The sequence below is a fragment of the Oryctolagus cuniculus genome, chromosome 11, assembly GCF_051225735.1.
Source record: "Oryctolagus cuniculus isolate XC-2025 breed Fujian yellow rabbit chromosome 11, ASM5122573v1, whole genome shotgun sequence".
In the NCBI taxonomy this organism is placed as follows: domain Eukaryota; kingdom Metazoa; phylum Chordata; class Mammalia; order Lagomorpha; family Leporidae; genus Oryctolagus; species Oryctolagus cuniculus.
In genome coordinates, this window is record NC_142877.1 from 41,671,261 (window position 1) to 41,684,980 (window position 13,720).

Genomic DNA, 13,720 nt, shown 5'->3' on the forward strand with positions numbered 1-13,720 from the left:
CGCTGGGCTTCTCGACTTGTCGGCGCTCGATTGAGGAGTTTCATTGTCACTTCCGCCTTCGGCACCGTTTCCGGCTTCCGGTTGCTCGTGGGAACGGCGTAGTCCTCTGGTGAGTCGGATTCCCGTTTTCCTCGGTTTTGCGGTTCTTCACGCTGCTCAGCCCGAACAGTACGAGGCGCGAGGTGTGGTCGGGTGGCGTCTCGCCTTGGTTTTGTGGAGGGGTCGGTTTGAGACGAGGGAGCGGCCATGCAGGGGAGCTTAGCAGCGGCGCGCGTCTCTGGCGGGACTGGCGCGGTCCTTGGATCGCGGCGTGGCCCCGGGGCAGAGAGTCTGTGTCTGGAGAGGCAGGAAGCTGGCGCGTACAGAGTACGCCCGTTAATGCGAGGCGTGGGAGATTCCAGGTGGTTTCCTGCGGATCTGTTGTTTCTGTTTTGGCGGAGGGGAGAGGTGCGACACCAGGTGCCCTGCTCTGATTAGCCCAGCACCGAGCTTCTGGTCTCTTGTTCTCCTCGCCTTCACTTTAATCTCTCTCGCTCCCTTCTCATGGTCAAAACTTGGCGACCCCCTGCTCCTCTTCCAGGTTTCGACTGGGGAAATGTCGAGTCTTTAAGAAACGTTTCTATTCATCTGTCACCTGCACAAGTACATCGGTCTATAGGCTCCTCCCTCGCTGTGTGTAAACACAGCAAGCAGTGTTTAGTACCTAATTATCTGTGGGCCATCCAGGGAAGTAAAGCAAGGTCACACTTGGCAACTTAAAAACCACGTGAAGTGTGGAAATCGTCCAGTGGGTTGCAAGGACGGAATTCCCAGGCCTTCTGATCAAGAGCTGTGTGACCTCAAGCGTGCTCCCTGACTTGTAACAGCCATGATATTAGCTCCTTTGGGGGCTTCTGATGCAAGAGCTGTGCTAGAACTTCGGGGGCTCTGGCCAGCCCCGCCCCCACCTCAGCCCCGTCTGACAGATGAAGACCTGAGAGATTAAGGTCTTTGCCAAGTCTGTTAGAGGTCATCCTGGAGTGAAGATGGCAGGTGGAAATTTATGCACAGTGATTGATAGATATGGAAGTGCTTTGTAAGTGCACCCAGGAACAAACTACATTGATGTTCTGTCTTAACGATTTGTTCTGGATTGTACACTTGGTAGTTTCTTTTTCATTTTTCTTTATGTCAAAATTTTTAAACCAGCTTACAAATACAAGTTACTTCATTAGGCAGATGGGAAGTAGCACAAGTGAAAGGAAAGTATAAAAATGTATTGAATACAATTTTATTAAACTCTGGCAAGCTGCTGGTGTTTCACTAAATTTTGAGCTTGAGAATTGTAAAAATGAGGGCTTGCGGTTTGCATCTGATGTAGCAGTTAAGATGTCTGCCCCATGTCAGAGTGCCTGGGCTTGAGTTCCGGCTCTCGCTCCTGACTCCGGCTTCCGCTAATGCAGACCTGAGAGACAGCAGTGGTGGCTCAAGTGATTGGGTTCTTGCACACACGTGGGACACCTGGATTGAGGAGCCTCTAGCTTCACTTGACCTCAGTCGAGCTGGGCCACAGCTGGGCATTTGGGACGTGAAGCAGAGCTTTGGAGCTCATTGTCTGCCTCTGGCTGTGTGTGCGTTTGCCTCTCAAACAGAAATACAGAGGAGGACTAGCTATTGCTGGAGAGAGAGTCTATGACCCAACTGACATTCTGACATAGCGATTGAAAGAAAACGGAAAAGCCAACAGCTTTCTGCTGTATTGATTTAATCACACCTGTTTGTAACAGTTTTTTTTTTTTTTTTTATCCTCTCTTTAGGCTATTTGAACATTTTAACTCAGACATGGATATCAGACCAAATCATACAATTTATATTAATAATATGAATGACAAAATTAAAAAAGAAGGTAAGTGTTTTTAAAAATACTTATTGATAACTAAAATGTGTTTGTTTACTACCATCTTACAAAATTGTACTACACCCAAACTCATTTTTCTTACCTCCAGTAATAAATTTTTTTTTTTTTTTTTTTTTTTTGACAGGCATAGTGGACAGTGAGAGAGAGAGAGACAGAGAGAAAGGTCTTCCTTTTGCCGTTGGTTCACCCTCCAATGGCCGCCGCGGCCGGCGCATCACGCTGATCCAATGGCAGGAGCCAGGAGCCAGGTGCTTTTCCTGGTCTCCCATGGGGTGCAGGGCCCAAGCACCTGGGCCATCCTCCACTGCACTCCCTGGCCACAGCAGAGGGCTGGCCTGGAAGAGGGGCAACCGGGACAGAATCTGGCTCCCTGACTGGGACTAGAACCCGGTGTGCTGGCGCCCCAAGGCGGAGGATTAGCCTAGTGAGCCGCGGTGCCGGCCTCCAGTAATAAATTTATAAAGTTTGTGTAAGGATTTCCAGGCTTTTTAAAAACAAAAATAGGTAGTGACTGACAACATGCTGAATCTGTTCTTACTCATAGCTACTCATATAATGGTTTCAAATAACTTTTTACGTTAGATAACCAATGGGAATAGCAATTTGTGTTTTTACTTACATATATAACTACTAACTGTATAAATAAATGGTGACAGAGCACTCAATGTACTGTCATTTAATGAAGAATTTTCTCATTCCTTCGTTCACAAGTTATTTCCCCTCTTATTTGGACAGAATTGAAGAGATCCCTGTATGCCCTATTTTCTCAGTTTGGCCATGTGGTAGATATTGTGGCTTTAAAGACCATGAAGATGAGAGGGCAGGCCTTTGTTATTTTTAAGGAACTGGGCTCATCCACAAATGCTTTGAGACAGTTACAAGGATTTCCATTTTATGGTAAACCAATGGTAAGCCAGTACTGTTACTTTTGCTTTAATCACTATGAATGTTTCGTAGATTTGTAAATATATGCTTGAAACTGTGGTTTTTGCTTTCACTTTTAATTAAGTGTGTTATAGGGAGTTCGAGTTCCTTTTATTTATGTATTTTTTCATAGAAATACAGAAGTAGAGGTTAATTCATTCTTATGACAGTTCAAATAGGCAAAAACAGAATGCACTGAGATGTAGAATATTTTCAAAATAATGGCAGTATAGACAATGTTCTTGTCTTAAAAATACTGGAAATTAATAATAACCCAAAGATTTAAAATGATAACTAAACTTGTGAAGCAATATAAAACAAAAATTATGGATCAAAGAGGAAATCCAGTCTGAAGTTTCAGCGAATAGAGTAGTGAAAACCTTTCAGAAATTAGGCAGTCTAGGTAAAACATTGATCTTGGGGAAAGTCATAGGTTTAACACATAGGTTTTATGAAGGGCAGTGAGTGGAAATGGAATTTTTATACGTGGAGAGTGTTAAAACTTTGGAGTAACAGAAAGATTCACATCTGCTACTGGATGAAGATTGGACTGGGGAGTAAAGAGGGAGAGTACGGAATTCACTTGGTGTGAATCAGAGATGGTGGGGACTTGGATAAAGGTGGAGACAGTGTGAGGCAAGGCTTCTATGTGCCTGAATGAGTGCAGAGTACTTTGGGTGTGTGTTCCAGACTGTGTCTCTTCAGCAATTGGGATGAGAGGAGAAGGGATCTTAGCTCTGGGTCCCCATTCTGATTTTTCTGTTATCTCACTCAGAGTGTGCAGTGACTTCACTATCTCCGGAGTGCAGGCAGGCTGTGTATTCTTTGCTCTAATTCAAGCATCAACAAAAACTGTAAAGAATGAAATAATATTTTATATATTATGGGTCACACAGTTTCTGTTACCTGTTCTTTTGTGTTTGTTGCTTTTTTTTTTTTTTTTTTTTTTTTTGACAGGCAGAGTGGACAGAGAGAGAGACAGAGAGAAAGGTCTTCCTTTTGCCGTTGGTTCACCCTCCAATGGCCGCTGTGGCCGGCACACCATGCTGATCCGAAGCCAGGAACCAGGTGCTTCTCCTGGTCTCCCAGTGGGTGCAGGGCCCAAGGACTTGGGCCATCCTCCTCTGCACTCCCAGGCCACAGCAGAGAGCTGGCCTGGAAGAGGGGCAACTGGGAGAGAATCCAGCGCTCCGACCGGGACTAGAACCTAGGGTGCCGGCGCCGCAGGCAGAGGATTAGCCTATTGAGCCGCGGTGCCGGCCTTGTCACTTTTTTTTTAAACAGCCATTTAAAATTGTATTTTAAAAAATTCTTAATTAGCAGGCCATACAGAAACAGGCTATGGACTGGCTTGATCCATAGGGTGTGGTGCAGACCACTGGTCTGATCCTTTGATTTTACAAATTGAGTCAGACACAAAATGGTTAATTATTCATTTAGGTTATTTTAATATGATGAGTAGCAGCATCAGGATGTGAAAACTAGTCTTGTAACACCTAGTAGGGTGGGTTGTTTTTTTCTTTCCAGTACTAGGAGTCAGCAAACTTCTATAAAGAGCCAGAGAGTAAAAACTTTTGGCTTTGCTAGCCATATGATCTTTGTTGCTAGGAGTCACTCAACTCTGCCTTTCTAGGAAGAAAAGCAGCCCTTAGGTGGTAAGTGAATGGGTGTGTGGTGTGGTTGTGTTCCAACAAGATCATAGGCAGTGTTGGCTTGTGGACTGTAGTTTGAGGACCCCTGTTCTGCACCATGCTGTCTGCCTCAGGACTGAGCAACCTGTTGTTTGTTGCAGGAGTAAGATTTCTCACCCTTTATCCAACTCTCTTATCCCATCCCTTCCCAGCTGACAAGGTACCATCTGTGTGGAAAGGTTATCCCGGGAAACTGGACTGGTTCCTGCATACACTAATTTTCAGCCAGTTGGCTTTTTCTGAGACCAGCTAATATTTCTTAATATTGCGAGGAAATAAATAATTGAGATCTGAGATAGCAGGAGCAAAGGACTGGATTTTAGTTTAGGTCTAAAATGGTAATTTTCTGTCATGCATTTAAGGCTGTTTTATTGAGTAGTGGTGATAAACTTGAATGTGCTTACTACTCAGATACAGGGAAGGTGGGAGTTATTGCTGTGTTTGGCACTAGCCTTACCTTGGCAAATAGTTACTATTTAAAATCAGTGAGAAAAAGTCCATTAATCTGATTTTTTGTTGGAATTATATCAGGATGATGGCAGGTACTGTCAAATTTTCAGCATTCTGGAAGAGAGGGAATAAAGTTCTTTGAGCTGTCTTGTTTGTATTCACTGAAGTAGTTCAGTTGTTCTCATGTTTGCACTCCACCGTACCAGATCAGAAATGAAAATAATGTGCTCTAGTTTGAAACTGGAATCAGAATTATTCTTTGTGATTCAAGGACATTTAATTATTTAATGCCAAAAAGACCATTTTTTTTGATGGTTTGTGTCATGAAAGATTTGTTATAAGTGTAAATCTTGCCCTTCTCTGTTTTTAGGTTGTGAGTAGACTTTCGGGTGTTTAGTCTAGACAGGGTTTCTCAGCACTGGAACTGTGGACATTTTAAAGCATGTAATACTTTGTTGTGAGGAACTGTCCTGTTCATTACAGGGTGTTTTCATAGTATCTGCCTCTGCCCCACTAGATGTGAGTAGCACGATAACCAGCCATGCCTCCAGATACTGTCAGCTGTCCCTTGGCAGATAAAGGCACCTCTGATTGAAAAGCAGTGATTTAGAACAGCCAGCTAAGAGCCCTTGTTGAAATCAGATGTTTTCACTTGTGACTGCTTCATAAGGGCAGGCATGCCAGGTCACTCAGGGTCTACTCAGGTCAGGGACAAACAAGGTTGAAGACCCAGGGGAGTAGAGAGTGAGTCCTTGGGGCCAAGTCAGTAGTTAGTCTTAAGCAATCAGCCTGCCTCTTTTGGTTGGAAGATGATGGCAAGACTGGCAGAGCTGCCAGCAGGGGTAAGCACAGCAGCCAGACCAGCCAGAGAAGTCCCGGGGTTCTGTAGTGTGCTGCTAAGCTTGCTCACCTTGCTTCCCCAATGTGTACATCTCTAACTGAAGTAAAGGAAAACAAAGAATTCGCTCTTGGTTTTGACAGACTCCCTGCTGTCTAATCTACGCTGCTAAAATGTCTCTTGTTTTCCTCAGACTAAGATCAAATTCTTGCTCTGTGAAACATTTTTATTTTATTCTTTTATTAAAATTTATCTGAGAGACAGAGAGCTCCTATCCTCTGGTTTACTGCCTAAATGCCCACAAGGACTGGAGCTGGGCCGGAGTGGGAGCCAGGAGCTGGGAACTCAATCCAGGTCTCTTATGTGGGTGGCAGTGACCTAACTACTTGAGCTGTTCATTACTTTGTACTTCCTAGGATCTAAGCTGGAATCAGGAGCCAGAGCTGGGAATTGAACCCCGGTACTCTGATGTGAGACACAAGCATCCTATTTTTTTATTTGAAAGGGGGGCATTTTTTTAGATAGGAATTTGTAGGACTGATATGTTTTGATGTAATTAGGTAGTATTCTTTCACTCCAGGGAAGAAATGTTTGTTTAAGTTGTAATTTGCTGATAGTCACATCCTAGATAACAGTTTAAGTCTTGGCAAGACTATTTACAGTTCATCGCTTTTAAGTCCAGCTGTGTGGTAATAGTTCTTGCCAGGACCAAACCTCTCATTCCCAATAGCATTGCCACCCTGTTTGTCTTGTTACTTGTACAGAATTGCAGGCCCTACCCACACTTGTTGCATCAGAATCTGCACTTTTCCAAGCTCTCTGGGCAGGCAGACTGCATATTCCATAGTTGATGAATTGCCATCCTACACCGTGCTTTGGAATGTGTCTCTCTTCTCACAGGTGGCTACCCTTCTTGCTTGTCTGGCAGAAGTGAGAATAAGCAGGTGGCCCCAGTCACACTAGCTGTGATACCATCCTTTTGTTTGCTTTCAAAGCCTTTTAAAATTAAGATAATGCCACCATTAAAGTCATTTCACTTAATTACTTTCCTTAAAAATAATACATTCAGAGGAAAGTCCTTCCAAGTCATCGGTGTACTTCAACCATTGGAAAGCGAATTCCTTATTTCACGTTCCATAGCTGATGGATGCGTATTGACCCTTCTATTGAGAGTAACTGGCAAGGAGTTGATGGCTTTCCAGTGCATTTTCTTTGTTACTGAATGGAAGCAAACAGTAGTGTAGATATTTCAGTCTTCCTTTTCCCAAATGAAAACTCAAGGTTTTTCTTGTAATAATCATAGTTGAATCTAACTTTGTCCGTGTTGTGAATCATAGGCTATAATTTATTTATATTTGCCACTCAGAATATTTTAACAGATTTCCTTAGGAATATGTTAAAAATTAGCTTGTAGTATATTTGTGTAATAACATTTAAAATATTAATAACTAGTCTTTACAGCCTTCAGCATAGTGAGACATAACCTGTTTTCATATACATAAAACAGCGAATCCAGTATGCAAAAACAGATTCTGATATAATATCCAAGATGCGTGGCACATTTGCTGACAAAGAAAAGAAAAAAGAAAAGAAGAAAGCCAAAACTGTGGAACAGGCTGCAGCAGCTGCTAACAAAAAGCCTGGTCAGGTAAGAGATTAGCATCCAAAAATAATTACTTCTGGATTGAAAGAAATGAGAAAAACAGTTTCACTAAATACAATGCTTGACTTTTGTCCAATTGTTTAAAAAAAAAAAGTAAGACTTATCCTTTTTATGCTCTTGCATATCTTTCCATAATCTTAAAGCTTAAATTTTATGAAACAGTTCTTTAAAATTAGAGCTAGACTTGTCAAAAATAGCTGACATGAATGTATGAGTCAGCGTTAAGAGGCTAAATCTTTACATAGAATTAGTACTCTTGAAATTTATGTTGTTTTTATACAGTACTTATGAATATGTGCTATTGTTTTGGAGGGATTGGAAATTTTAACTCTTTTCCCTATTACTTTTGTCTAGGTAATACCAAATTCAGCTAATAACCAAGCAAATTCAACACCAAATCCTCAGGTAGTATTTTTTTCCATGTAGTGCTTACTCTAGAATAAAATAAGAAAAAATTAATAATAATAATATAAAACAACTTGCATGTCTCCAAAAACAAGATGGTTCCATCTACAAGACATAGTGCTTTACATAGTATATCCTTTAAGAGTTCTCGGAATGATGTAATTTTCTTTAGGTGGAAAAAACAAAACCTCACTTGAGTCCTTGTTTCCCATTATCAGTCAGTGACAATCAAAATGACAGGTTTCAAAGTTGTGGGAGAACACTTTTGTCCCTGCAGTCTGTAGCCAGAGCTCTGCAGACCAGGACTCCAGGTAACTGGTGAGGCGCAGGCCCTGTGCGCTCCACTGACCCAAGCTCCACACCATCTTTTCTAATAAGTTCAGACACTCGTTGAGCAGCTGTTTCTCAGTTACACTTGCTCTCACTTTCTCAGCACAAATATATTTCAGCCTTATTTTTTTAAGCCTCTTGTATAAATGTTTTTAAAACTCCTTGTAAGATTTCCCCACTGAATGCCTCAAGCAGAAATCCTCAGTTATGGGCTATTGGTTTTGTTCTTGCTTCCTTCTCATGCCAGAGTTTGGCAGAATGCTTAAGCCCAAAGACTTCCCTGTATCACTGATTTTTTTTTTCTTCTTCTTGTTTTAAGTTACTTTTCTTATAAGGTCTACTTCCCTTTTTTGAACTTTTGAGGCATTTGTAAGCCACTTCACAAATGGTAGCACAATTCTCTGGGCCTTGAATTGTTCACTAATTGTCCTTTACACTTGGTATTTTCCATGAAACTAGCCTGAAGACAGAAAGGTCCTTTTCTTACTTACTTTTACTTTTCTTACTTACTTCCCTTTGCCTCTAATTCTCCATGACCTCAATGTAGGGTTTCCAGTGAATAGCTTAATATCTAATAGCAGTGTTTGTTTCTATTTGTAGGCTGCTAGTTACTATGCATACTTCATTTACTTGCAATAAAAAATTATAAATTAAGTCACCAAGTAGTTGTACCCGGTGGTAATCTTTCTAGTTCTAAAGTTTCTTTTATGGTGGAAGGTAGGAAATGCTACTGCCAGGGGTATTGAGTATGATAGTGTTTATCTGAGTCAGGTAACCAGCTGAGGAGGGCTAACGTTGCTACCTTCTCTAGTTTTGTTAGGATCTTTCAGTTTTTAGAAAATCTGATTCCCAGATGCTAAAATATAAATATTGTCTTGAATGCTATTAATTAAATGGTTTCAACCTTTAATAAACTTTGTAATCCCCAAATTTGGGCTGTCTGGACTTAATGCTTCACTCAGTTACTGTTAGGTATGTATTCCCATGGTGTTACTGTTCTTCTAGCTTTGGTGTTTCATGTAGTGGGATTTCACAGTTCTATGTAAACCAGGATGTACTTCTCAAATTTGGGCTTTAATGTAAGAACTAAATGGCTTACAATATTGTTTATACTTACAAACTGTCTTTGCCTCTTCTTTTAATAGGTCCCTGATTACCCTCCAAACTATATTTTATTCCTTAATAACTTACCAGAAGAGACTAATGAGATGATGTTATCCATGCTGTTTAATCAGTAAGTTTTTTCATAAACAAGTCTGTTCCCCACAGCCTCCAGAGAGGACAAATAGCACTTCCATGGGTTGAATACATTTGTCATCACACAGCAGTAACTCCTTTCAGGTGCATTGGTCTGGGATTAATCATGAATTGAAGCCAATCTGCAGATTTAGCAGATAAAAGCTTTACTTTCCTCTAATGTTTGAATTAGTAGTTTTAATTGATGAATAAAAGCAAGAAGCAAACCTTTGATAGAATGACAAAAATTGAATTAGCTTACATTACTCCTGTGGTTCTTTATAGCATTAATAATATTTAGGCTCTTGCATACTACTCAGGTTTCTTGTTATCGGATAGCAGTACTTTACCTGGACCATATCAGGAAGCTGCTCAACAAATTTAAACACATGGCAGACATTTATGTATTTGTATATATTAATGAATTATCTTTCTTCACAGGTTCCCTGGTTTTAAGGAAGTACGTTTGGTACCTGGGAGGCATGACATTGCTTTCGTTGAATTTGAAAATGATGGGCAGGCTGGAGCCGCCAGGGATGCTTTACAAGGGTTTAAGATCACACCATCCCATGCCATGAAGATCACCTATGCCAAGAAATAATGTGTGGGATGGTCACCTCTTAAGGACATGGCTTTATTTATAGTGTTTGTGTTGGTAACATTATGGGAGGGAGTGAGATTTTTGTGAAGGACTTAAAAAATAATGTAGTCTTTCTTTAGCCTTAGTGAACTCTGAAATATGAACGCCTTAATTTTGTATAATAAACTTTTATTTGTATTCTGTATACATAATGCTTTGTTTATTGGCCCATTGACCTATCATCAAACACTTATTCCGGTCTAGATCACTTTTTACGGTCTATAAAACTCTGTAATAGCATGCTTTTCTGGTAGTATTTGGAACAGCTAATGTTATAGCAACATTGAACCATTTTAATAAAAGTTATGGAGAGTTAGATCAACAGAAGCTAGTAAACAGCTGGTGAAAATGATCATCTTGTGTATTAGAAGAAAATGAAATATGGTCAGGATATAAATTTGATTAATGTATGCTTCAAAGAAGTGAGCACAATATTTACCTAAAGCGGGCATTTCTCAAATGTGTTTATTCAGTAAAAAAAAAAAAAGGCCATTTAGGAGTCACTATAGTTCCTGTTTTCTAAGAAAGTAGAAGAAAAGGGAGCACAGCCTTCAAACTGCATTTTACACACTCGCCTCCTGGACAGGCCAGTGCCTAAGGGATATAACAAGGTTAATGTAACTTAGTTGAAATTCAGGAATGCTAAGGGGAAGATTTTCCAATCTGAAATCTTTTTTTTATAAAGCAAATAGGTAATTGACCAAGGGTTGCCAGTACTAATCTTGCTGCTACTTTTGTAATTATTATTTCAAACATTTACAAAGCTCATTTTCCTTGGCATTTTATTTAGACTTAAGGCTATTGACTGCCAACAAAACCATGAATTTCTTTAGAAGTGGATTTTTTTTGCAAATATATGTTAAAAATCTTAGCTATTTTTATGTGTTTGAGTAGGTCATTGAATAAAAGCTTACCTTGTCACTTAGCATATAAATGTGGAAAGACCACATTTAAAATTAATGTAAACATAAGGTTATTACCACATTGTACTTGGGCATGCATAGCAAGGAAAGAACAATGCTTTTTATATTCCTAAAACTGTCAGATCCATAGTCTGACTTCTGAATATTTTAACCTAGTTGTAGAGCTCATTTATTTTCATAAAATATAATGTGAAATACTAGAGAAAATAACCATACTTTAGGGTGTTAAGTAGTGTCAATTGCAATTAACTTTTTTTTAAAGATTTATTTATTTATTTGAAAGGCAGAGTTACACAGAGAGAGGAAAGGTAGCGAGAGAGAGGTCTTCTATCCAATGGTTCACTCCCCAGTTGGCCACAATGGCTGGAGCTGCGCCCATCCGGAGCCAGGAGCTTCCTCTGGGTCTGCCACATGGGTGCAGGGGTCCAAGGACTTGGGCCATCTTCTGCTATCCCAGGCCACAGCAAAGAGCTGGACTGGAAGAGGAGCAGCCAGGACTAAAACCAGCGCCCATATGGGATGCCGGTGCTTCAGGCCAGGGCTTTAACCCGCTGCGCCACAGTGCTGGCCCCAATTGCAATTAACTTTATAAACTGTGTGCTCTCAGTTACTGAGAACAGAAACTCACAGAGTGAGGGTCTGTGTTAGGCTGGGATGGCTGGAGTGGGAGTGAGAATGAGGGAGGTAGCAGCATAGAAGGGGATTGGGTGGGCCTTTTAAGGTCTTGCTTGTACTCGAGGGAAATTAGGAATGATTTTAGAGAATTTTGAAAGTTGAGATAATTTACCAACTGAAAGTCACCCCTTTTTGTGTTCCATTTGGTAAGTATGGGCAGTCACATGCATAGTTGTGTAATAATCATAATCAAGATACAGAACATCCCATTATCCCTAAAAGTTCCCTTGAGTTACATTGCAGTCAATCTGTTACCCCAACCCTCAGCCCTAGGGAGCCACTGAACTGCCTTCTGTCACTGTAGTTTTGTCCTGTGTGGAGTGGAGAGCTCTTGATACTCGTCTGTTGCAACTACAGTTTGCTTTACCAATGAATGGGCATTTAGGTTCTTTCATCTTGAGGCTGTTATGAACACAGTGACCATAAACTGGCGTAAGTCCATGTGGGCTTCTTACACATTTTGTTAGATTTTGAGCAGAGAAGTGATAACCTGGTTTAATATGTTTGATAAAATTTGAAATTTATATAAAAGTTACAGAAATAATGCACAGAACTTCATAAACCCTTCTTATTACCCAATCAATATTTCTGAACCCTTTGAGAGTACAAGGCTACCTCAGAAAGGTATCCTTGACCTAATGACCTTATTACCGTTTAATACTTTAGTGTGGTTTTCATTAAGTACAAGGCCAATCTCCCATGTAACAACATACTATCCAAATCAGAAAGTAGCAATAAGCTCATTCAAGTTCACTGATGTTCTGTTAATGACCCAGGAATGTTGCGTTCAGTTGTCAAGTCTTCAGTCTCCTGTCAGTTCCTTAACCTGTCTTTGTGACCTTAATTTTACATGGAGATTATCCATTTATTTTTGGATATATCTGCACTATTAAAAATTATAAGCTTACAATGATACACTCAGCTTTCCATATCTGTGGGTTCCACAACCTTGGATTCAATCAACAACAGATTGACAGTATTTGGAAAAACATTGTACTGAACATGTAGACTTTCTTACTACTCTCTATAAACAATTTAGTACAATAATTACTTAGCATTTATATTATGTATGGTAAGTAATTTGAAGTGCATGGGAACTTTGAGTGGGTTAAATGCAAATACACTGTTTTTACATAAGGGACTGGAGCATCTGCAGATTTTGCTATCCACTGGTTCACTCCCCAGTACCTACAACAGCTGTGACTGGGCCAGGCTGAAGCCAGGAGCCTGGAAACAAATTCCAGATCTCCCACATGGGTGGCAGGGACCTAAGAATTTGAGTCATCACCCACTGCCTCCAAGGATGTGCAGGAAGCTGGGTCAAAAGCAGAGCAGGCTGTGAGAGCCCAGTGGAAAGAAGGGGCCATCAAAGAAGGAGGTGCCTTTCTCTGAAGGGAGGAGAGAACTTCCACTTTGAATATGGCCTTGTCTAAATAAGGTCGGAGTTGGTGAACTCACGAGGCTTCCAAAGCCTTGGCAGTTCATGACAAGAGCCTTGGGTGATTACTGACGTCATAAATAAGAGTGTCATTGTTAAATCAACAATAGGAGTCACTGTGCACCTGCTCCCCATGTAGGATCTCTGTCCTTAATGTGTTGTACTATGTGAACGGTATAACTAGTACTCAAACAGTGCTTTATACTTTGTGTTTCTGTGTGGGTACAAACTGTTGAAATCTTAATATATACTAAATTGATCTTCTGTATATAAAGATAATTGAAAATGAATCTTGATGTGAATGGCAGGGGAGAGGGAGTAGGAGATGGGATGGTTGCAGGTGGGAGGGAGGTTATGGAGGGAAAAAGCCGCAATAATCCAAAAGTTGTACTTTGGACATTTATTAAATAAAAGTTAAAGAAAAAAAAAAGCATAGCAGGAATGCAAACCCATGCATTCCCATATGGGAAATGGGCAACATCTTTACTGCGGGCCGCAGTGCTTGCCCCAGCTGCCGTGTTTCAGGCACAGCTGCTGGGAACAAATACTGGCTGCATCACTGCAAGTATAAACTCCACTTGTAAGCAAAATTTTGCTCCGCATCCTCTAG

At 40.7% G+C, this 13,720-nt stretch overlaps 1 protein-coding gene across 2 annotated transcripts; it reads left to right on the top strand.

The window, feature by feature from the left end:
• Positions 1–72: 72 nt before the first annotated feature.
• On the top strand, positions 73–10,221 carry SNRPB2 (small nuclear ribonucleoprotein polypeptide B2). 2 transcript variants are annotated; one of them, XM_008256357.5, is made up of 7 exons: positions 73–182; positions 1,797–1,885; positions 2,633–2,805; positions 7,308–7,448; positions 7,818–7,868; positions 9,344–9,432; positions 9,876–10,221. In XM_008256357.5, the coding sequence occupies exons 2-7, from the start codon at positions 1,822–1,824 to the stop codon at positions 10,033–10,035; spliced, it is 678 nt and encodes a 225-aa protein (XP_008254579.3). In that variant the 5' UTR covers positions 73–182; positions 1,797–1,821; the 3' UTR covers positions 10,036–10,221. The 2 variants fall into 2 exon arrangements, with proteins under 2 accessions (XP_008254579.3, XP_002711008.3); XM_002710962.6 differs by having other exon boundaries at positions 73–109.
• Positions 10,222–13,720: the final 3,499 nt, after the last annotated feature.